The sequence below is a fragment of the Macaca fascicularis genome, chromosome 2 (assembly GCF_037993035.2).
Source record: "Macaca fascicularis isolate 582-1 chromosome 2, T2T-MFA8v1.1".
Taxonomy (NCBI): Eukaryota; Metazoa; Chordata; class Mammalia; order Primates; family Cercopithecidae; genus Macaca; species Macaca fascicularis.
The window spans coordinates 80,253,850-80,276,075 of NC_088376.1; the positions used below are offsets into that span (position 1 = coordinate 80,253,850).

At 35.5% G+C, this 22,226-nt stretch overlaps 1 protein-coding gene across 3 annotated transcripts in view; it reads left to right on the top strand.

Annotated features, from left to right (window-relative positions):
• The window catches only part of LOC102145424 (vitamin K-dependent protein S-like), a 602,541-nt gene extending 582,173 nt beyond the window's left edge, over positions 1-20,368 (top strand). For 2 of the 3 annotated variants that reach the window (XM_065540145.2, XM_074033739.1), the window contains 5 exons: positions 2,090-2,209; positions 12,332-12,469; positions 17,578-17,700; positions 19,752-19,872; positions 20,241-20,368. In XM_065540145.2, coding sequence (XP_065396217.1) covers positions 2,090-2,209; positions 12,332-12,469; positions 17,578-17,700; positions 19,752-19,801 — 431 coding nt within the window. In that variant the 3' untranslated portion in view covers positions 19,802-19,872; positions 20,241-20,368. The remainder of the gene's footprint in view (positions 1-2,089; positions 2,210-12,331; positions 12,470-17,577; positions 17,701-19,751; positions 19,873-20,240) is intronic. The other variant, XM_074033738.1, reaches the window with a different exon arrangement.
• The last annotated feature ends 1,858 nt before the right edge of the window (positions 20,369-22,226 follow it).

Genomic DNA, 22,226 nt, shown 5'->3' on the forward strand with positions numbered 1-22,226 from the left:
TTCTTTACTTAACTTGGGTACCACAGGGCAGGAGATAAACTTTGGAGAAGAGTGCAATTAAGCTAACTCCACTTTGGCTTTTATCTACATTTAATTTGTTCACATTTGAGGGTTCAGATCCAAAATGAAAAAGGATTTTATGGATGAATGATATTTCATTGTATATGTAAACCACATTTTCTTTGTTTATCCACTGATAGACACTTAGTTTGATTCCATATCTTGGCTGTTGTGAATAGTGCTATAATAAAGGTGGGAGTACTGGTACCTCTTCAACGTACTGATTTCCTTTTTATGAATATATATACCCAGCAGTGGGACTGCTGGATCATATGGCAGTTCTATTTTCAGTTTATTGAGGAACTTCCACACTGTTTTCTACAGTTACTGTCCTACTTTAGATTCCTCCCAACAGTGTAGTGGCATTCCCCCATCTCCACATCCTCACTAGCATTTGTTACTTTTTGTCTTTTTGATAACAGCCATTCTAACTGGGGTAGGTAATACCTTCTAGTGATTTTCATTTGTATTTCCCCGATGATCAGTGAAATTGAATAGTTTTTCATATACTTCTTGGCCATTTGTATATCTTCTTTTGAGAAATGTCCATTCAGGCCTTTTGCCCATTTTTAATTGCATTGATTTTTTGTTTTTTTGCTATTGATTTTTTAGTTCCTTACATATCCTGGTTATTCATCTCTTGTCAGATCGATAGATTGTAAGTATTTTCTCACATTCTGTAGGTTGTCTTTTCACTTTATTAATTGTTTTCTTTGCGGTGCCAAAGTTTTTTAGCTTATTGTAATTCTGTTTGTCTATTTTTGTTTTGTTGTCTGTGCTTTCGAGGTCTTCGAGGTCTTACCCCCCAAAATCTTTGCTCAGACCAACGTCCTGTAGCATTCTCCTAGTGTTTTAGTAGTTTAATAGTTTCAAGTCTTATAATGAAGTCTTTAACCCATTGTTAGTTGATTTTTGTGTGTGGTAGAAGATAAAGATCCAGTTTCGTTTTTCTGCATATGAATATCCAGTTTATCCAGCACCATTTATTAAAGAGACTGTCCTTTCCCCCAATGCGTATTCGTGGTATCTGTGTCAAAAACAACTGAGTGTAAGTGTGGGGATTTATTTCTGGATTTTCTATTCTGTTCCATTCATCTAGGTATCTGTTTTATGCCAATATCATGCTGTTTGGGTTATTTTAGCTGTGTAGTATAATTTGAAACCAGAGAGTGTGATGCTTCCAGCTTTCTTCTTTTCGATCAGGATTATTTTAGCTATTCAGAGACATTTGTGGTTCCATATATATTTTATGATTTTTTTTCTATTTCTGTTAAGAATGTCATTGGAATCAAGCTTGGGCTTGTATAGAGATTTTAACAATATTAAGTCTCTCAACCCATGGGCATGAGATAACTTTCCACCTTATCATTTGCAGTATGATGCGTGGAACTGGAGGCCATTATGTTAAGTGAAATAAGCCAGGCTCACAACAACAGATATCACATGTTCTCATTCTTATGTGGGAGCTATAAAAGGGGGTCTCATGGAGGTAGAGAGTAGACTGGGAAGGGAAGAGGAGTGGGGAGATGAAGAGAAGTTGGTTATGGAATAGAAAGACATGGTTGGATAGAAGGAATATGCTCTAGTGTACAAGAGTACAGTAGGGAAATTATAGTTAACAATAATTTATTGTATATTTAAAAATAGCTAGAAGAAAAGAGCTTTAATATTCCCAAAACAAATAAAATATAAATGTTTTGAGGTGAGGGATATCCCAATTACCCTGATTTGATCATTATTCATTGTATACAGTTTTCAAAATATCACATGTACCCCCAAAATATGTAAAACTGTTATATACAATTAAATAACAAAAATAGAAACAACAGCTGTACAAACATTTTTAAAAGGCTTTCTTTAAATGAGTTTCACATGAAAGTAGGAAAGGACTCTCTGGAGTCCTTACCATCTTTATGTGAGAAACACATTGGTCCCAGTGCTCTCTTTACTTTTCTTAGTCCATCCTTTCACTCTGTACATCTTTCTGAGCTCAATGAATTATACACTATCGTTGCTTAATTGCTTTCAGAGATGGACCCCTGCACAGGTGGGAATGGATGTGTTCACATATGTCAGAGTGAGAATGGCACGGCCAGGTGTGCCTGCCATGCAGGGTACCAGCTGTCTGAAGACAAAAACATTTGTGAAGGTAGGAAACTGAAACTGATGACTTAATTGTGTAATTGTTTGAAATTTTGTGGTAATTCAGTTTTGAATAGTCAGAACAGCTAGGAGAAAAGGTGTTTTCATTTATTCTTAAAAAGGAACATTTAAATTCTTATTTGATCATTTGAAAGCTATTTCTATACCATCAAACTTCAGTGAAATTCTTAGTAACATTTTATAAAATGACATAGGATAGTTCCAGACTTAATACTTTTTGTTTCTCATTCTGAAGTGAATTCCAGAATTAATATTTCAAAATCTTCTATAACCACACATGAAGCTTTTTATTATAGGCTACAGAAGGTGGGGATAACCTTTGAAAAGCAAGTATATGCAGATAAGTGTTTTCAGAAGTCAGGAATAATTAAAACAAAAAGGAAGGAACTCTATAAATACAAAATTACACATTTCTCTTTCCTAGAAATAGCAAAACAGACATACTTTAATTCAAAGATGAAAGTGATAAATTCTTCCCTCACAAGAACTGATAAATTAAGTCATTTCTCTGGGGCAGTCTTTGTTTTAATAACTTTTGAGAAATCACTTTTTTATCATGATATTTTCATGAAATGAGAAACCATTAATTTGGAGTAATTACAAAAGTAATTATGACTTATGGGACTGATAAAAACTATGAAAAACAATTAGTAATGGAAATTTGTGTTTTCATTTTTTCTTTAGGTCAAAATTAAGATGATAATTTCTGTGGATTTTTTAAACACACTTTTCTAACAGAGAACATTTCTGCTTTGGTCCTCTGTTTCCACAGCACCTATCTAGCTCCGCACTTGGTACAGAATAGGATCATCTTAAATAAATATTTGAGGAAAATTGACAAATGTTTGCATACATAGATATAGATATGTATATTTATCTGTCTACTGCCTTTCAAACTTCTATTTTAACATCTGATACATTATTTATAGAAAATCTATCCTCAGAATTACTGCTTGCCTGTTCTATTACAAATACATCAGAAGAATGAGTATTTCTCTTAAGCACCCTGGTGGGGATGATATATAGTACGGAGGAGGAACCAGTTTAAAAAAAAAAAATTGGTGAGACCTGTCCCCTTAAAGGGAGGAAGGAGAGATCACCTGAGCCACACAACTGAAGTTACACTGAATAGAATTGACTATTGGTATCAGCAGAGAGAGAGGGTATCAGGGTCTAAGTGGCATTCCCTTGTGACAATCATATGTATAACACAAACCATGGATTGCTAAATATGAAGGCCCCTTATCTGCCTTGCCATGGCCACACATACTAATCTAAATCAAGGAGATAGTCCTAAAGACAAATTACAATGACTTCTTCCCTGTATTATTAAGGAATAGATTAGGCCCATTTTTGTTTCATTTTCTCTTTTTCCTTATTAATGGATACTAGTAAGTTCTAATAGAAGTGTTTGAGAACATAAGACCAACACTAGCGGTAATGTCAGAAGCAGTCAGCTTATTTACAAATGCTCCTTTATATAAAGAATATGGAACCTATGTGGTACTTACTGTTACAGTGACTGTTGGGGGTGGGGGGTCAAGTGGGCGCAGGTGCATAAGTCCATTATTGTAGTTTGTCAGTAAGTCATCATTACAGCTCCTAAGACATAGCTGTGGTGTCTGTCTTCCTGCAGATATAAATGAGTGTGCTGAAGGTCTTTCTTACGGTGGCCACCACTGTGTAAACTCTATGGGATCTTTCACTTGTGCCTGCCACACTGGCTTTGAGCTGGGAGCTAATAGAAAACAATGTTACAGTGAGTGGCAACAGTCAAAGCCCAGGGAATATGTGGCATTTTACATGTATTAAACATGAGTAATAAACAAAAGAATTACATTGTGTGTCTTGCTAAAGCAAGGGCTCCTGAGAAGGATGTGGATGAAGGCTTAAAAATCCAACCCTTTTATTTTATAGATGAGAAAACAGAGGCCCAGAGTCAATGGAAAATGGTTTGAATAACAATCTGTAGTGTCGTTAGCAAGGATTAAACCTCAGGTTTTCTGACTTGGGGCTCTGTTAGGTTCATAGATCTTTGTAAAAAGTCTGCCTTCCTTTGTCAGTTCTGCCACGCAATATTTACTGAACACTAATAACTCCAATGTAAAACTCAAAAACAAAACAAAGCAATGAGCAGGAGTGAAGGAACCACCGTACAAGAAGCAGCTCTAAGCTGCAATACTATGCCTCATGCATTGGATGTTCTAATAAGAATCTTCCACATTGGCCCTCTCCCTCCCTCCGTCATTGCCTTTCATCATGCCTATTGAGCAACTCCTTCCCTGCTTTGTCTTTTCTTCCACTGATTCATTTCCCTATCCCTTCTCTTCAAAAAATTTATGATCCGTGTCATATAACCTTAGCATCTTCCTCCCTAGGCTCAGTTATACAACTACATATATCCCTTTTTAGGAACATATTAAAATGTTAATATGCTGAGCTATTAGCTATAGTTACTATTACAACTATGTTCTCTTCACACGTCATCCCCACTGGTCCATTACTTAATCTGCAGATGAGCACACTTTCTACTTTACTAAGCTTTAATCTATCTGATACAAATTTCCTCAAGTTCAATGTTTTCTACCTCAACATTTCCCATTCTCACCCATCTCTACTTCTGTCCTTTTTTGAATGACAGATTTTTTTTTCTTATTTTTATGGCTGATGTATCCATCTCTGACTCTTGGTACATCAAGAGACAGAGGTCTTGGTACATCAAAAATTCATTTTTCTTCTTCATCTTCTTCTTCATCTTCAGACTCTATCTTTCTCTCAGTGACTTCTTCCCTTCTTTCTCCAGTTCACAACTATACCTTACAAGGTAAATTTTACTATGTTGAAAACAACCATACTAACTGGTTTTGCTTTAAATTCAGGATCATAAATTTAAATGATTAAGCAGCGTGGGTGGACAAACATATACTATCAGAATATGTCTATCTACTTTTACCATCATCAAAATAAGTGTTTAACATCTCTTTCTCTTCCAAAGCTTTATATCACCCTCCTTTTGACCTTTGTCCTCATCTCATCTCTTAGGTCATCAAATAATAAATGCAAACTATCATCCAAGGTAGCAATTAAAACAGTCTCCTGCAGAATCACATGGAAAGGCTTCAGTCCTATTAATATGAAGAAGGTAGCCCTATTACTATCAAAGGTCATCTTCTCCATGGAGCTTTGGATTCCATTCTCTCTTCACATCTGAAGATCTTTGCTTTTGCAATTATCTCCCTCTTTTCTGAATTATCAGTTCTTTCTTCTGCATCATTTTCATCAGCATAACAACATGACCAAGTGTCTTCTGTCTTTAAAGTACTTTCACATGAGTCCATATTTCATAAAAGCTAGTATCTGACTTTAGCCAATGTCTCCTTTCTCATTCTCTTATCAGCCCATACTAATCAAGTTTTCACCTCTACTCTGCCACTTGTCACCCATGACCGCTATGCTACCAGATTGGATGGTAGCTTCTTCAATTTTATCCTAATTGACCTCTCAGTAGTTTTCAACACTTCTGATTACCCTCATTCTTGAAACGCTCTTCACTTCTGTGTTATTACACTTTTCTAGTATTTCTTTACATCTCTGGCCCTTCTTTCAATGTAAAATTTATTGAACTGCTCTCCTTTTAACTACACGTGAATATACCAAACTAACTATTCGGCATCACTACCTGCATGACTGGTAGGCATTTCCCACTTGGTAGAACCAAAACAGAAATGCTGATTTTGAGTCTCAATCCCAAAGAGCCTCTTCTCAGTTCTTCACATATTAATCAATCATCCATTTAGTGCCAAAGTCAACAACTCAATGACAGAAAATTAATAAGTGACTGAACTAGGATTTGAACTAGAGTCTTCCTGCGTCAGATATAATATCCTTTCAACTTCATCATGTGTTTATAAACATTATGTCTCTTTATTAGTTTTAATGAAGGAACAAATAAAGATGGTGATATATAAAATAAATATTTAAGCTTTCTTACCTGAGCTCTTTCATGAAGAGATATTATTAGGGTAACTAAATTCCTCATTCTTCCTTCCGACATAAAATTCTATGTGTCTTTAATTCTATACTCCTTAAGGTCTGTTGGTATATTTTTATTGCTTAAAGACTGCATTTTTGCTACAGTGATATTTTCCTTTTAAAGAGCAAACTAAATAAGATGGGAGAGAAATTTGACTACTAATTAAGGTACAACTTCCTCTGAAGTCAGGGGTTTTTTTTGTTTTGTTTTGTTTTCTTCAAATGCCTGAAGGAGTCCCTTCAGGCCGAGAAAAGCGTGGAAGGATTTTTCTTTGCCTTAAATCTTTTGGCTTTTTAATGTGACCAGAGGTATAGGGGATGAGTATATTTTACAAATGTATGAAATTAAACATCTTACAATCTGACTGGTGCTCCCTCAGTTATCAGGAAAGAGGGAGTCATTAATGATAATAAGTTCGGAGGTACATACATGCTCTCTGTAGAATTTACTTGGGAAAGAAATTTGCTCTACAGTTGAATACATTTGGTAGAAGTTTATTTTTACATTTATTTTCCTTTTGTGAATATTTGGCTAAGCTCTTTCTGTAGTCCTCAACAGACCTCAATATTTACTAACTGAAATACAAATCTTTCCTAGTGAAAACTGGTCTTTTGAGTTGTTTCAAAACCCGTAGACGGAGTAAGTCCTTTTAGACTATGATTATATATATATATGTATTTTCGTTGTTGTTGTTTTTTAGACAGAGTCTGCCGCTGTCGCCCAGGCTGGAGTGCAGTGGCGTGATCTCTTCTCACTCACTGTAAGCTCAGCCTCCTGGGTTCACGCCATTCTCCTGCCTCAGCCTCACGAGTAGCTGGGACTACAGGCGCCCGCCACCACGCCCGGCTAATTTTTTGTATTTTTAGTAGAGACGGGGTTTCACTTTGTTAGCCAGGATGGTCTCGATCTCCTGACCTCGTGATCCGCCCTCCTCGGCCTCCCAAAGTGCTGGGATTACAGGCGTGAGCCACCACGCCCGGCCGAGCCTGATGATATTTAACAATGAATTTTGTGCCCATCATCTAAAGTACATTTTGAAATGATACTTTTTTTTTAGAGAACAGTGTGTTATATTTATGTGGTTTTTTTCTCAGCAGGTCTCAAAACACTTTGCAGTATAACCACTGAATCTTCACAGTGTACTATGAATTAGCTATCAGTGTCTTGTAATTAGAAATTGGAAAATTCCACGTACAGCATGCTTCCTTCACATTACCAAGCAATATGTAATATAGTTTAACATATTTCACACATATTTAATGTACATCTTATCTATCAAGCAAACAATATATTTGCTACTTATGAGAATGTTTTAAGTATGATTTTTAAAGTACTATAATAAAAACATTTTTTATCACCTGAATCAAAGAATCAAAATCTCAGCTTGCATCTAGTAGGTATTATAGATCTGAGTTTGCACTTTTTTTAGTCCCATATGTCTTTAAAGAAGTAACCATGGTATTTCTTATATTTAAATCAAATTACCACCAGCAGTCTAAAGCTGCATTGATGCAATATCACTGGAAAATAGCAAGAATAAGAGAAGCCTATGTAAAAATTGTCAAATGGATACTTTTACCTGTCTTCCCCCCTAAAAAATCAATTAATATTACAAATTTATTATAGTTTTCAGTATTTTAAATATAACCTAATCCAGGGATCAAAACTCTAACACCAACACAAGACAGGCAATAAATATAAATGTGTAAGGCAGACTAAGCATAAAAGATAGGAAATTGTAGGGATTGTTTTGAACTGGCGAGGGAGTTTTGGGCCTGGAGAGGACAGCTATTGCTTGATTGCTTGCCTCCAGCTAACTGTCACCTAGAGGGTGTGTGATGCCAGTGTACTAGACCCACTGATTTATTCAACAAATGCTTACTGAATACCTACCATGTGCCAGGCACTGTTCCTAACACTATAGATACAACGATGAACAAGTCAGGCAAAGTTCCTGCCTTTAAGGAACTTAAATTCCTACAGAGGAGATAGAAAACAGGAAATCAATCAAAGAAATGTATACTATCATCTTATATAATGTTAATATACAGTGAGAAGATCAAAGAAAAAGGAGCAGTAATAACTAAGACCCTAAGGTAGGGCTGAACTTGATGGTTTAGGAAACAGAAAACCAGTGTGGACTGGAAAAGAATGAACAAGTCATAGAGATAGTCGATGAGAGCAGTAGGCAGAGAAAGGGAAGAATAAAATTGTACTAGACTTGGCCACCACAAGGGGTTTGGATTTTATTCCAAATGTGATGAGAAGGCATTGGGTGGTTTTGAACAAACAGTAATATCATATGATTTTCACTGTTTAAGAACTACTGTGGCTACTCTGTAGGGAATGGGCAGTAGGGAGTGTCTGTAAAAGCAAGATTAGAGTCATTCAGGTGAGCTATGGTGGTGGCTTCAATTAAGCTAGTAGCAGTAGATTTGAGATTTATTTTGCAGAGAGAGCTGAGATGAATTGCTGATTTGGATGTGAGGAAAAGAAAAATCAAGAATAATTCTTGGCTTTAGAAAACAGGTGAATCAGAATGTTTTTTACCAAAATGGGGAGTCCAATAGAAGAACAGGTTTTGAAGTGAAATATAGGGTATGTTTAGAAATCATGAGTTCTATTTCTGCCGTGTGAAGTTTAAGGAGCCAAGTAGAAATAACATGTAGGTAGTTTCTATCTATTTTCTAACTAAATAGAAAAGTCTACAAGTTTATGGTGGTCAGAGCTTGAGTGAGCAGCTTGTCAACATGTAAATGTCAGTATTTAAGCCATGAGCAAGAATGGGGTCACCTACAAAGGGAGGGTGTCTGGAGGAGTGAGCAGGAGGGAACTGAGACTGTAGACTCCAACATTTAGTAACTAGAATGTGACACAGAGACAGGAAAGACTGAAAAAGAATGTCCAGTAAGGTTTAAGGACAACTTGGATAATGTGATTTTCTGAAGAAAAAAATTTGGGAGAAGTAAATGGTCAACGGTATCAAGTGCTTCTAAGAATTCGGCAATGTGGCAGTAAATGGAGAAAAATGTGGAATCTAGGGAGGGTTATATTGCCTCTTAATTTATTTTTTTACTTAGTAAATTTAACATTTTCAGTATATAATCATAACAATTTTAACAAATATGTAGATTTCTGTAACCACCATTGCAATCAGGATTAAGAACAGTTTTGTCAACCCCAGAAAACTCCCTGTGCTCCCCATGGCTTGTCACTTATTTCCCACCTCTAACCTTCGACATCTACTTGATGTGTTCTCCCTCACTGGAATTTTGTTTTCTTGGGAATGTCATATAAATGGATTTAAACTGTGTGTATCCTTTTATTCAATATAATGCCATTAAGATTCAGCCAAGTTGTTGCTCATATGAAGAGTTCTATTCTTCAATGAGTAGTATTCTATTGTATGGATATACTACAGTTGGTTTAAGGACATTTAAGTTGTTTCCAGGTTTTGGCAATTATGAAGAGACTGCTATAAACATTTGTATACAGGTTTTTATATGAACATAGCTTTAAAAACCCTTTTTCTCTTCAGTAAAAACCTAGGGCTGGCATCACAAGGTCATATGATAGGTGTATTTTTAAGTTTATAAGAGACTCTCAAGCTATATTTTGGAATGGATGTAACATGGACTATTGGCTTAAAAAAAATAGGAGACTTTTAATTTGTGATGAAATGGTGGAAATCCTAAAATTTTCTCAACTTTTGTAACACCTTGATAATCAAATCCCATATAATTGCAGGCCACTAGTTTCCAAACCTTAGTGCAACTCGATCCCTCTGTTAACAGTGGAAAAAAAATCTGAGGATCAGAGATTTAAAATAATTGAAGATTACACAGCTACAAAGTGTCAGATCTTCCAACTTTAAATGTTGTGTTTTTTCTATTATGTCACATTAACTTCTCTTAGGAAAAATATTACACTACATTTCAGTGAAATAGATTATATTGCTAGTCAAATTATTTTCTCTTTTTCTTTCCTTTTTTTTTTTTTTTTGACAGGGGTTTGTTCTATCACCCAAGCTAGAGTGCAATGGCAAGATCACAGCTCACTGCAGCCTCGACCTCCCCGGCCCAAGCAATCCTCCCACCTCTCAGCCTTCTGAGTAGCTGGGACTACAAGAATGTGCCACCATGCCCAGCTAATTTTTTGTATTTTTTTGTAGAGACAGGGTTTCACTGTGTAACTCAAGCTTGTCTCAAACTCCTGGGCTCTAGTGATCTGCACACATTGGCCTCCCAAAGTGCTGGGATTAGAGGTGTAAGCCACCACACCTAGCTATTTTCGCTTTACAAATGATATTATATAGGAAAACGTCTCTGGATTAGAAAGCTTTGATTCTTACCAGCTCTGCTACCTTAGGCAAGTCTTTTATCCTTTCTGAACCTCAGTTTTCTGATCCTAAGCAAAAATTATGTTACTTTAAAGACATAATATTTAGATTAATAAGTACATATGATACCTTGCATAATATAGACTGGCTTTTAAAACTAACAATGCCATAAATGTTAATGAAGTGATTTCATGTCAATTGACCTTACTTTTCTCTCTAAGAAATGATGAAGATTAATTTGATAGACTCTAAGATACCAAATATAGTTCATAAATACTTAAAAATGTCTCTTTGTAAGAATGGCAATAGCAAGCATATGTCAGAAAAAAACTTCAATTCTGTATCAGAAATATCTGTGTGTCCCAATCACCACAACCAGAGACATCATTTGAAATAGGTTCCCTTGAAGAGTATAAGTTAATGTATCGTGAAAAATATCAATTCCCTTCACTAAGCTTTCCTTTAGCTTTCTGATTTTGATTAGTCCTAAACTAGCTGTTTCTAAACCCAAAGGAGTTCTTATTTTTAACAATAAATTGATTAGCATACTCCTTCTTTTGGTTATTCAATCATTCGAAACCTATTTTGAACATCTGTTATGAGCTGAGGAGTGCAAGACGATGGTGGCACAATGGGATGGGCACAATGACAGGGATGTGCCCTGGGTGCTTGTGAGCATCTGAGGCTGCTCTGTGCCCTGGACTGGATGCCGGGGATTAGGCCGGATGATTTCTGGAATTGTAGCAGATGTCTAGGCAGTTTATGAGGTGACATATGCTTTCAAGGAGTGTCACAATCCCAAATACTCTTGTCTTGTTGTTGCTTTTTTTCCCCCAGCTTTTTTTCTTCTAAATGATTCATGAGTTAAGACTTAGAGGAAATGAATCAGTGTAGGCACTCTCAGTAAGAAGGGGTATGTTCAAACAACATAAATAAAGACCGGTAGACCTTCAGTGGTAAAAATGCCATTCAGAGTATCTAAATTCCATATTTTAACACGGATTCTAAACATTTTTGTAATTCTCATTTTGTCACTTAGAAAATGAGAGACTATAATGCCTGTGTGCTCAGGACAATTGGCAGTCATCTGCTGAAGCTCATGCCCACCAATATGCCTGAAATTAGTAGCATGTACCAGCCAAATTGATTTTCACAGTAACAATTTGTTTATGTAATAAGTGATTCTCATATAAATCAAAGCTGATTAGTGCATCAACATGACCCTAGTTACACATGATCAACTAAATCACTGGGTTTATGTTTACACCTTTGCTCCAAGGTTACTTTGTAACAGTATTTTCATGTGCTCATAGACCCTAAAAATCACAAATAATAACATTCTATTAGCTCGAGAACAGAAATGTCAGCTGGCAAACAACCTATTTGATTTCTGATTATTGATTTAATATATATGTATATATATTACACCTATTATACCCTGAAAATACTGAAAATTCCCAAAACATGTTTCCTTTAAGGTGTTTAATAACCAGTGGTGGATTCATCGTTACCTTTCTGTATCACTTACTCAACATCATTTATATGTTTATTAGTATATAATATGGTATAGGCATTTACAATGCTTAATAACCCTCAGACTTTTACTTTTATATGTATAGAGTGTTGATGGATTTCTAATAAAGTTTGTCATCCTCTCAATAGAGAAAACATTATTGACATATATTCAGGTTTCTCTGTTGTTATGCTAATAATCCTATTTTGCTCTTTTTGGAAAGGGATTGAATTGGAAATTGTCAATAGCTGTGAAAAGAACAATGGTGGTTGTTCCCATCACCATGAACATGCAATTGGTACTCCCCGTTGTTCCTGTAACCATGGACACCAGCTTGATTCTGATGAGAAAATGTGCATAGGTAATGTTTGGTAAATGCCATCTTCATTCAAAAGTTGCTCTGGATTCATTTAGCCCTTTAATCTGTAGTACTTATGGCTATACTGTGAGCCACATCTCTCAAACTGTAAAGATAAATAAATTGAAGAGTGTCTCTGGCTACTGAATAAATGGAAAAGAAGGATTACCTGGTAGAAGATACCATTACATTTAGATATTTACCTTGAAGTTAAAGGAGATTTAAAACACTTTAATGAAATATATGCCCTTAATAGATTTATTTCAGGAAAATATTCCGTGATCTATCCAACTATTTAATGTAATTTGTAATTCCAACAACAAATGCTATCACATACCCCAGTGTTCTCTATCTCAAGCAGAAACTAAATTATTTGCATTGATTTTCAGCTTGATAATGTTTGGGATGTATGTTCAACTTTGATATGGCAAGTAGCTGTATTCTAAAAGATGACAAAAAAATTCATTCTTTGGAATTCCCAGCTCAAATCCATTTTGAATAGCTAACTTTCTCAACATATTAATAGAATTTATATCATTTGAGACAATGAAGAAAATAAAATTGCACCGCAGTTTTGCTTCATAATGAAACATTCCTGAGAAAAAGGAATATCTACTATAAATAGGAAAGCAAGTATCAAACTACCTTACTATGTGCCCTGATTCTGAGAACACCTCCAAGTCCCTAAAGCAGTGATTTGTCATCATTCAGGAATTATGACACCTTATTTGCTTGTTTTCTTTTGTTATGCTTAATATTTCCTCTGTTAAAAATAACAATACAAAATCCTTTGACCATTTCATGCTACTCAATATGGTTAGATAGAGAAAATTTGAAGTACAAAAAACTCAATGGTTTAAATATTTAGGACATTTTACTTCGGCAGTGTGATGACACAGAATGAAACTCAAGAAATTTTGCAGTATTCTGGTTTTATAAATTCAAAAGAATGCCATTGTATTTATTTGTCCAACATTGCTTTCAATATTGTTCTCGAGTCTACAGTGGTTAACATATTGAAGCCAATTGCTTTCCTCACCTCTTATTATTTAATGAAAACTATGCTTACTATTTTTTACCTACCTTGATAAGATTTGTATCCATAGAAAAAATTAAGGCTTTTCTTCCTTGATTGCTTCTTTTTCCCTCCCTTTTCCTTCCTTCCTTCTATGTCTCTGTGTTTGTTCCTCTTTTGAGTATTGATAAGAGAAACTGGAATTTTGCCAAACCTTTTCTTTGCAACTTAAATTTGGTGTTTTCTTTATTCTTTGAAAAATACCATTCAGTAAAGTTCTTATTTATAACTAGAAAAAAATAGCATCTGCCAGGGTCAAAATGTAGAAAAGTGCATATTTATGAAATTTCAGCCGTCACTATGACAATGTTATATTGTTTATGGCTCAAGTTAATTTCATTTTTCCAACAATAAAAAGAAAACCCAAGCCAAACACTGAGTCTCATGCCTGTAATCCTAGCACTTTGGGGGACTGAGGTGGGAGGATTGTTTGAGTCCAGCAGTTTGAGACCAGCCTGAGCAACATCAGGAGACTCCATCTCTACAAAATATTTAAAAATTAGCCAGGCATGGTGGTACACTCCCAGCTACTTGGGAGGCTGAAGTGAGAGGATCACTCGAGCCCAGGATATTGAGGCTGCAGTGAGCTCTGATTGCACCACTGCACTCCAGCCTGGGTGACAGGGCAAGACCCTGTCTCAAAAATAAGTAAATAAAGAATTCAATTTCATTTCATCTAAAACATTATTTTTTAAGCTTTTTAAAAGTTTTTCAGATTTTTAAAAAGTCTTCTCAGATACCACCAGAGCCTTCAAACATACAGGACTCAAAAATGCCCTGTTCTCAAATAGCAAGGAGCAACACTGCATCACACAATTGGAAAATAAGTCCCTCAGTCTATCATTTTGTGATCCATTTTGGATTCTTTTTCTATTAACAGTCCTCTGGGGCTATTTCTAGTTTGTCCCATGTATGCCATCCTCATTTGGAACTCATCTGAAACGCCATTCTTCCTACATCACAAGCCTTTCTTAAAATGTCTTGCCATTTCCACTGTTAACATCATCTGTTTTCTAAATTTCCTTTTAAATTTTATTTTGTTAGATCTTTGTTTCCCTCTATAAATAGGAATAGCAAGTATTAACCTACGTTACTATGTGTCCTGATTCTGAAAATACTTCCAAGTTCCTAAAGCAGTGATTTGTCATCATTGAGGAATTATGATACCTTATTTGCTTGTTTTTGTTTGTTATGCTTAATATTTCCTCAATATTCTTTAATCTTTCATTTTCTTTTGTTTTGCTTAACTTTCTCTTCTAATTGTCCTTCTCTCTAAAGATCATATTTTTCCTAAATTGGCCAATATGCCAAATATTTTACCATTGTACCGAAATTAATCCATACATAAAAATTTAGCCTTAATCAAAAGTAGAGGACCAATTGCAGCCAGGCAAAACACAGAAACATTTCAGCTCTGATTTCATAAAAGCATCAAAAGTGAAAAACTTGATCTTCTGTATCTCTTCCCTATACATAGTCACTGAATAAAGTTAGAAATAATAAATATTTTCTAATAACTGGCTAATTGTTAAATTTAGTGACTTCATTGCTAGTAAGACACTTGCATTTTATGTACCTATCTTTCAAATTGTGTTAATGTTGGAACCGAACTGTCGATTCCCTCCTGGGCAGGGGTCGCCGCGAAGGATCACCGACACGAGATTCACAGCAGAGAGTTATTTATTACTAGCGCGCTAGGGTCCCAAGCTCTAAGTTGGCCCTGGGACCCCGACTGCTTGTTACAGGCTGTTTATATAGGCAAACACAAGTTCAAACACAGCTTATGGCGCGAAATTCAAACAAAGCTTAAGGCGCAAAATGATTGGGTCTAGCTATGGCCTGAGCACGGTGTCTTATGCAAATTGGTTAGAGCAGGACCTTATGAGGTTTTTTCCTGGAGTTGTTGATTCCGGGAACTTCGAGGCAGGGTGGGACCCCCGGAATTGGCAGGGTGGGACCCCATGAGGTTGTTTCCAGGAATTGGCAGGGTGGGACCCTATCAGGGTGGGTCCCTATCGAGGCAGGGTGGGACCCTATCCAGAGCCACCTGGTGTTAATTTTTTCTATATGAGGCCTAGTTTCTAAGTTTTATGAGGCCTAGTTTCATTAACACATCTCTAGGTTTTAGCCTTAATAAGTTTTTGCCTTTGGATAGGTTTAATTATCTATGTGCTGACTGGCTGACTTATTTTCACAATTTTTGTACATTCTCGTATATATTTTTTCAAAGTTGATACTAATATAAGATAAAAAGAAAATCCTTTGATTTCCCTCATGCATGACTGTTTTTTATGAAGCAGCTGTGACATTAATCTGTTCTCAGACAAATAAGTAAAATATGTATATGTACATTCCAAATGAATAATTACCTTTACACTAGTGAATAATTGGTCTTTAGAAATTACTAGATGTTGTTTGTTTGTTTGTTTGTTTTTTGAAACAGGGTCTCGTCCTGTCACCCAGGCTGGAGTGCAGGTAGTAAAATCACTGCTCACTGCAACCTTGAACTTCTCGGCTCAAGTGATCCTCCCACCTCAGTCTCCCAAACTGCTGGGATTATAAGCATGAACCATTATGCCCAGCCTTGAAAATGAATTTTTTAATACGTTTTTTATTCTCTACATCATGCTATTTAATCAAAAGGATTAATAAAAGGAAGTTTTAATATTAAAAAGGAAAAAATATCATTTATAATTTTGTGAGTAGCTCTGCTTTTGACATTTTGTGGGAAAAAGAATGTTTTATGTCTAAATGACCTCCATTTAGATATTTTATGGTGACCTTTCACCTTGATTGACTGATTGTATTTTCTTTCCTTTCTTTCTCTTGTCTTCATTTTCTTGAGTTGATACCCTTTCCAGGGTTAATTGAGACATTGACCCTTTTTATCTGTGACTGCTTATGTAGTTATGGAACAATAGGATTTTGTAAACTCAGCACTGACAGGCCACTCACCTTAATAGCTCAACAAACAGAGGGGTTTGAATTGAACCAAGGCCTAGAGCCAAAAATACCCTGACCAAGTAATTCCCAGGTGTTCAGCCTAAGGAAAGCAGGGGCAAACTGTCCGTTGCTACTTCCTTGGCCAATTATGTTGGAAATGATTGCCTCAAAACTCAGGTTAAATAGGTTATCCTTTGGCTGAAAACTTACAATTTGACATCTTCTGGTGCGTTTCTATTTTCCCCAGGGCAGTTATATCTTAATAAGAAGCATTCAGGATTGTAGAATTCTGAAATAACAGAGCTAAAGAAGGCTTAAAGATCCTTACTTAGAAAACTGCTCACCTAACAGGACATTTCAGGGTAATGATGTCACAGATGGAATAAAAAACCCCAGACCTCACTCATCCCAGTCACAGTATAATCTAAATATTCAAACAAATGCTCTGAAATGTTCTATAATTTAAAACATAATACTTAAAATAAGTCTTCTCCCCTCTCTCAGAAATTCAAACAAATGCTCTGAAATGTTCTATAATTTAAAACATAATACTTAAAATAAGTCTTCTCCCCTCTCTCAGAACTGTAGTTACCACTTGCCTTCCCAGTCAGGCAGTTGGGAACATTTGCTTGCGAATACTCTTTGATCTGAAGTTCTGGAAGAACAAACATGTTATGGAGTCCAAGACTGTCTCCTCTTTGCAGCTGTCAAATGTTCACTAAATGGAATTTTTTGGCTCTTTTTTCTTAGGCTGTTTTTTTGTTCTTCAACTTCTCTGTTTATTCAGTCCAATTACTGTTTAAACTGGAAAAATAGCAGAGATCACTTTTCCTATGCCTATAGATGCATTTGGAGATTATTTACATTCTTTTAAAATAAATAACAGGCATAGACGAAGCATGAAGAAACATAAACCAAAAGTGGGTCTCCTTATTTTTGTGTTAAGGTTTCTTCGCTGTTTATATTACATGGCCTGAGAAATAGAAAATGATTAGTAAAACGGTTTTAATTTAGAAGTGTAGCTTCTCAGTGCTTCTATAGGATCGTTAAATTCCTGTCTCTGCAGTAACAGCAGTGTTCTTTTCGCCTTCAGATCTTGATGAATGTGAGAATGGAGAAGCCTGCTGTGACCAGCTCTGCATCAGCTATTTAGGAGGCTACGAATGCAGATGTCAGGAAGGCTTTCAGATCAGTTCCGATGGTTGTGGATGTGATGGTAAATTCCTGAGATTTAACAAGAAATAATTGATGTGATAGGGCAATAAAGCAGGAGAAATGTTTGAGGTGGAGGGCTAGGGTGGGCAAGGGAAGGCTTTCACAGTAAAGAGACTTGAATTTCTATGTGGCTGTACCATTTACTATCATATAAACTTGGGTGACTTTAATTGCTATGAACCTTAGCTCCTCATCAGTAAAGTGATGACAATAATAGGATTAGTGGGGAAATTAAGGAAAATAATAAATGTAAAGTGCCTAGTGCAGTGGCCGACATAGAAAAATTACTCAACTAAAAGTAGCTATTATTATTATCATATTTATTGGTCCATAATCCCTTTCACACAATTTAATATATATTAAAGGCAAATGAGAGATTCTGGAAGGCACACTGCCCAAGGAACCACCTATGGCAAACTTGACTGGAATAAGAAAGTTGGTTACTGGAAGACATTTTGAATGAGTTGTTTTTTTTTTTTTTTCTTTAGTTAAAGAGCAAAAGGATCATCAGTTCACAAGCCACAGTCCAAATCTGTACCAGAATCCCTACATATCTAATATTAATATAACTAATGCAAGTTTTAAAATGAGTCGTTTATATTTCTTAACTTGCATGTTAAAATTAGTTCACCTACCTTTCAGGTGATTTTTTGCTTGTTTTTTTTTTTAATATAAGACTTTGAATTTAGTGAGTAGAGTTTGTTGACTTTGTTTATACAATTAGGAATAGCTCATGTAACCATTGCTGTAATTTACTTTAAAAGTTTACCTTAATTGTTTAATCTTTAAATTTTCATTTTATATTATTGTTACCATTATTTTGAACCATATTTTTCTTAAAATCAAAGATTAGAAGATTGATATCTATTTCAATAACAATCAAATTACATAAGACTGTAATGCCTCTGAGAAATTAGTTTTTCTTTGCTTAAAGAAACACATTTCAGAATTCTGTCAAAGGTGATAGATAGCCAAGTTCCCCAGCCTTGCAATGAAGATAACAGCAATGAACACACAACTATGATATCTATATATACTAAACACAGTAGAGTATATTGCCATTTACCACATTACATTCAATTAACAGAGCCAAAAACATTTTTAAAATTTCATGTACCATCTGCTCTTAAGCAGAATGAGCCAAGAGATGATTGTATAGCATGAACATACATACTTGCATACACGCATGCAAATGGAAAAGGCATCAACAATCTGAGGTAAAGCTTAGAAGCTCATACATGAACTTATAGTATTGCGAACATATTGACCAAAGTCTGGACTCAGACTTGGTCATAAACCAGTGAGTCGCATGCAATCAAGGCCTAAAATTCTTTCTTCTCTAAAATTGTCCACAAAGCTTGTACTGACTTACACCTAGAATAAGTTTTCTATCATGTATGTTGAATAATTCGAGAGTGAATGAACATTCTACAAAAGGGTACACAGCCTGAGACCATTGAATTTATTTATTTATTTATTTATTTATTTATTTATTTTTGAGATGGAGTCTGCCTCTGTCGTCCAGGCTAGAGTGCAGTAGCGCAATCTCAGCTCACTGCAAGCTCCGCCTCCCGGGTTCACGCCATTCTCCTGCCTTAGCCTCCCAAGCAGCCGGGACTAGAGGAACCGGCTACCACGCCAGGCTAATTTTGTATTTTTTAGTAGAGACGGGGTTTCACCATGTTAGCCAGGAAGGTCTCGATCTCTTGACCTTGTGATCCGCCCGCCTCGGCCTCCCAAAGTTCTGGGATTACAGGCATGAGCCACCGCGCCCGGCCTGAATTTATTTTAAGTTTTTCATCTAAACCTTACAAACAAGGTCTCAGAAATACCTTGTCTGTGTAGTACAATAAACTTGAAAATGAGTGAAGGAAAAATAATTGGCCGAGTGTACTTGAGAAAGAGTTTAGGGGGCTATGCTTGCTGTCTATGTGGCAGTGCATTGTTATTGTTTAATAAAGGTCACAAGAGGAACACAAATATGTCTATTACTTCATAAAATATATCATATCTCTCAATGCCTAAAAGCAGATACTGTTTAAATTTTCTTAGATGTGGATGAGTGTCTGGATGTCAGTATAGTCTGTGACCAACTACATTAATTCTGTGGGAACATACGAATGTAGTTGTGAAGAAGGTTACAGAATTGGAAATGACAGAAAAACTTGCACCTGTAAGTCACTGAAGAATTTTATTGTATTAATATCTTTTCTAAACTACTTCCACCTTCATCTTGTTCTTCTGGAGCAATGGAGGCCACATATTTCTTAACTCAACCTGCCGTCCCCTTTCTGCCTTCACAGACTAAGATCTTTCCTTATTTTCTTTTGTTCTCTCTGCTACAGTTTTAACTGTGTGCCGGCAGCTTCTCACCTTCATTTACAATAGACTTTTGAAATGGCCATCTCAAAGCATTTTACCCTTCTGTCACCCCCTGCCTTGGCTGTCTAGTTCAAACTCTCTCATTTCTCTATCAACCTTTGCACAGTATTTCCTTCTTTTAACCAGGTTGAAACCTCACATTTTCTTCTATGGCCTTAGCTTTAGATGATGATAAGCTAGAGGAAGAAGAAGAGGAATGAGAAGTTGTGAGGTTTCCAGGTCTTCTATTCAAGAGCCCACCTCAACAGCTTCATTATGTTGCTACCTTTCTGCCTCCCACCTACAAAGATGAAGAAGATGAGGAGGAAGAGGAAAAAGATACTTGTAGAGAACTGACTGCTTTGCACAAATTTGGTGTGTAAAAGAATTTACCTTATTATACTCACTTTTATTTTTAGATAACTTGCTACATTTTTGTAGACAATTTTACTATCAATATTTAATGCTATCATATGTTTTAATATGAAGTTTGCAAGAAAAGTAGGGCCAAAGTCACTTCTTCAGAGCTTTCTATGAAATCCATCATCTTTTGTCTTTTTTATTTCCATTTGTACAATAAAGGAGTGCTGTGTAGGTACTTGTAGAACTGAGGGTGCAGTGCGGAGGGGTGTTCTTGAAGTTAATACAGGAAAATGGAGCAGAAAAATATCTTTAAATTAGCATAATGGGGAGAAAAATTGAGATCTTTTAATTCTTCTATTAAAATCTCACTAGAAATCACTTTAGATAGTTAAAATTTACCTTAAATAGCCCTAAAATGTAGTTCCTTTCTAGGTTTTAATATGCAGAGAACTAATTGTTTAATATGGTCAAATGGACCAAAAAAATCTTCAAAATGTGAGCAGGTTTTCTTATATATCTAAACAACAGAGCTCAAGCATCGACTTCTGATCAAAGTAAATGTCTATCAAAAGTAACTGTTTGCAGCCAGTCCATTTCTTCTTTTTTTCCTTTGTAAAACAGAGCTGTTCTTTTTGTTCTCCCTCTATTTATTGTATTTTAACAATATCAAAGCTTATGATTGCTTTAGAATGTATTCAGAAAAATAGGAGAAATATTTTTATGCAGTGGTCAAATCATAATAATATCAATAAATGTCTCTATATAAAAATAGAAGTACTTTAATGTTTCTTAATTAAACTTCTGATGTTTTGGCTAATCAAAGTCAGAGGAGAAATAGTTGGGGGCAGCAACAACAGCAATCAGAACTTCAGTGGCCAAGATCTGCAAAGAAGAGAAGACCAAAGAAGTAGGATGGTCTCAGATGCTTTTCTCCTCATGCCATTTGCCAATTAATGGGTTGTGCCAGGAATCTGAAAGATAGCTGCTAAGAGTTTGAAGAGTGAAGCACATTTATCAGCAGTTTCATGATGATGGAGAGGCAGAACATGGAGCTCAGGCCTGCCAAAGTAGAAGGGCCTTGGTAAAAATGCCAAGTTTTCAATTAGGGCATCTTAAAGTCCCTACCCTAGAAACAAGGACAAAAGTTAAAATGGAATGAGCCTTAAACAACTGAATACATGTCTCTCCACCTTTATTCGATATGATAATGTCCCTCAAAAAGAGAATGGATAAATACATTGTGGTACATTAATACAGTAGAATACTATATAACCATAAAAAATAAACTCTTGCATACACAATGTGCATGAATCTCACATACATTGTGTTGAATGAAAGAAGCTTGACACCAAAGAGTACACACTTTACAATTCTACCTATAAAAAGTTCAAAAAAAGGGAAAATAATCTGTGGTGATAGATATCACCACAGTGCTTAATTTATGAAATTAATGATTGAAAATTATCAAGTCACCTTTGAGATTTTGGATTGCTAGTAATATTATGTATCTTGATCTGGGTGGCATTTACATGAGTTATTTGCAATGTGAAAAGAAGTTTGAAGTATACAGTTTAGATTTGTGTACTTCTCTACATATTAAATTTTAATAAAAAGATTTACTCAGAAAACAAAACTATACTTAAAAAATCCTGAAAGAAAAAGCATCAAAATTTCAGGAACATTGATTATATTTTTTGTTCTCAAATCAATGATAATTTCTTTTTTAAAAAAGAAATTCCTAAAGATTCTAAGTATTCTTAGGGACAATATTCCAATGTAATAATTGGAAAAAGTAAAATAAGC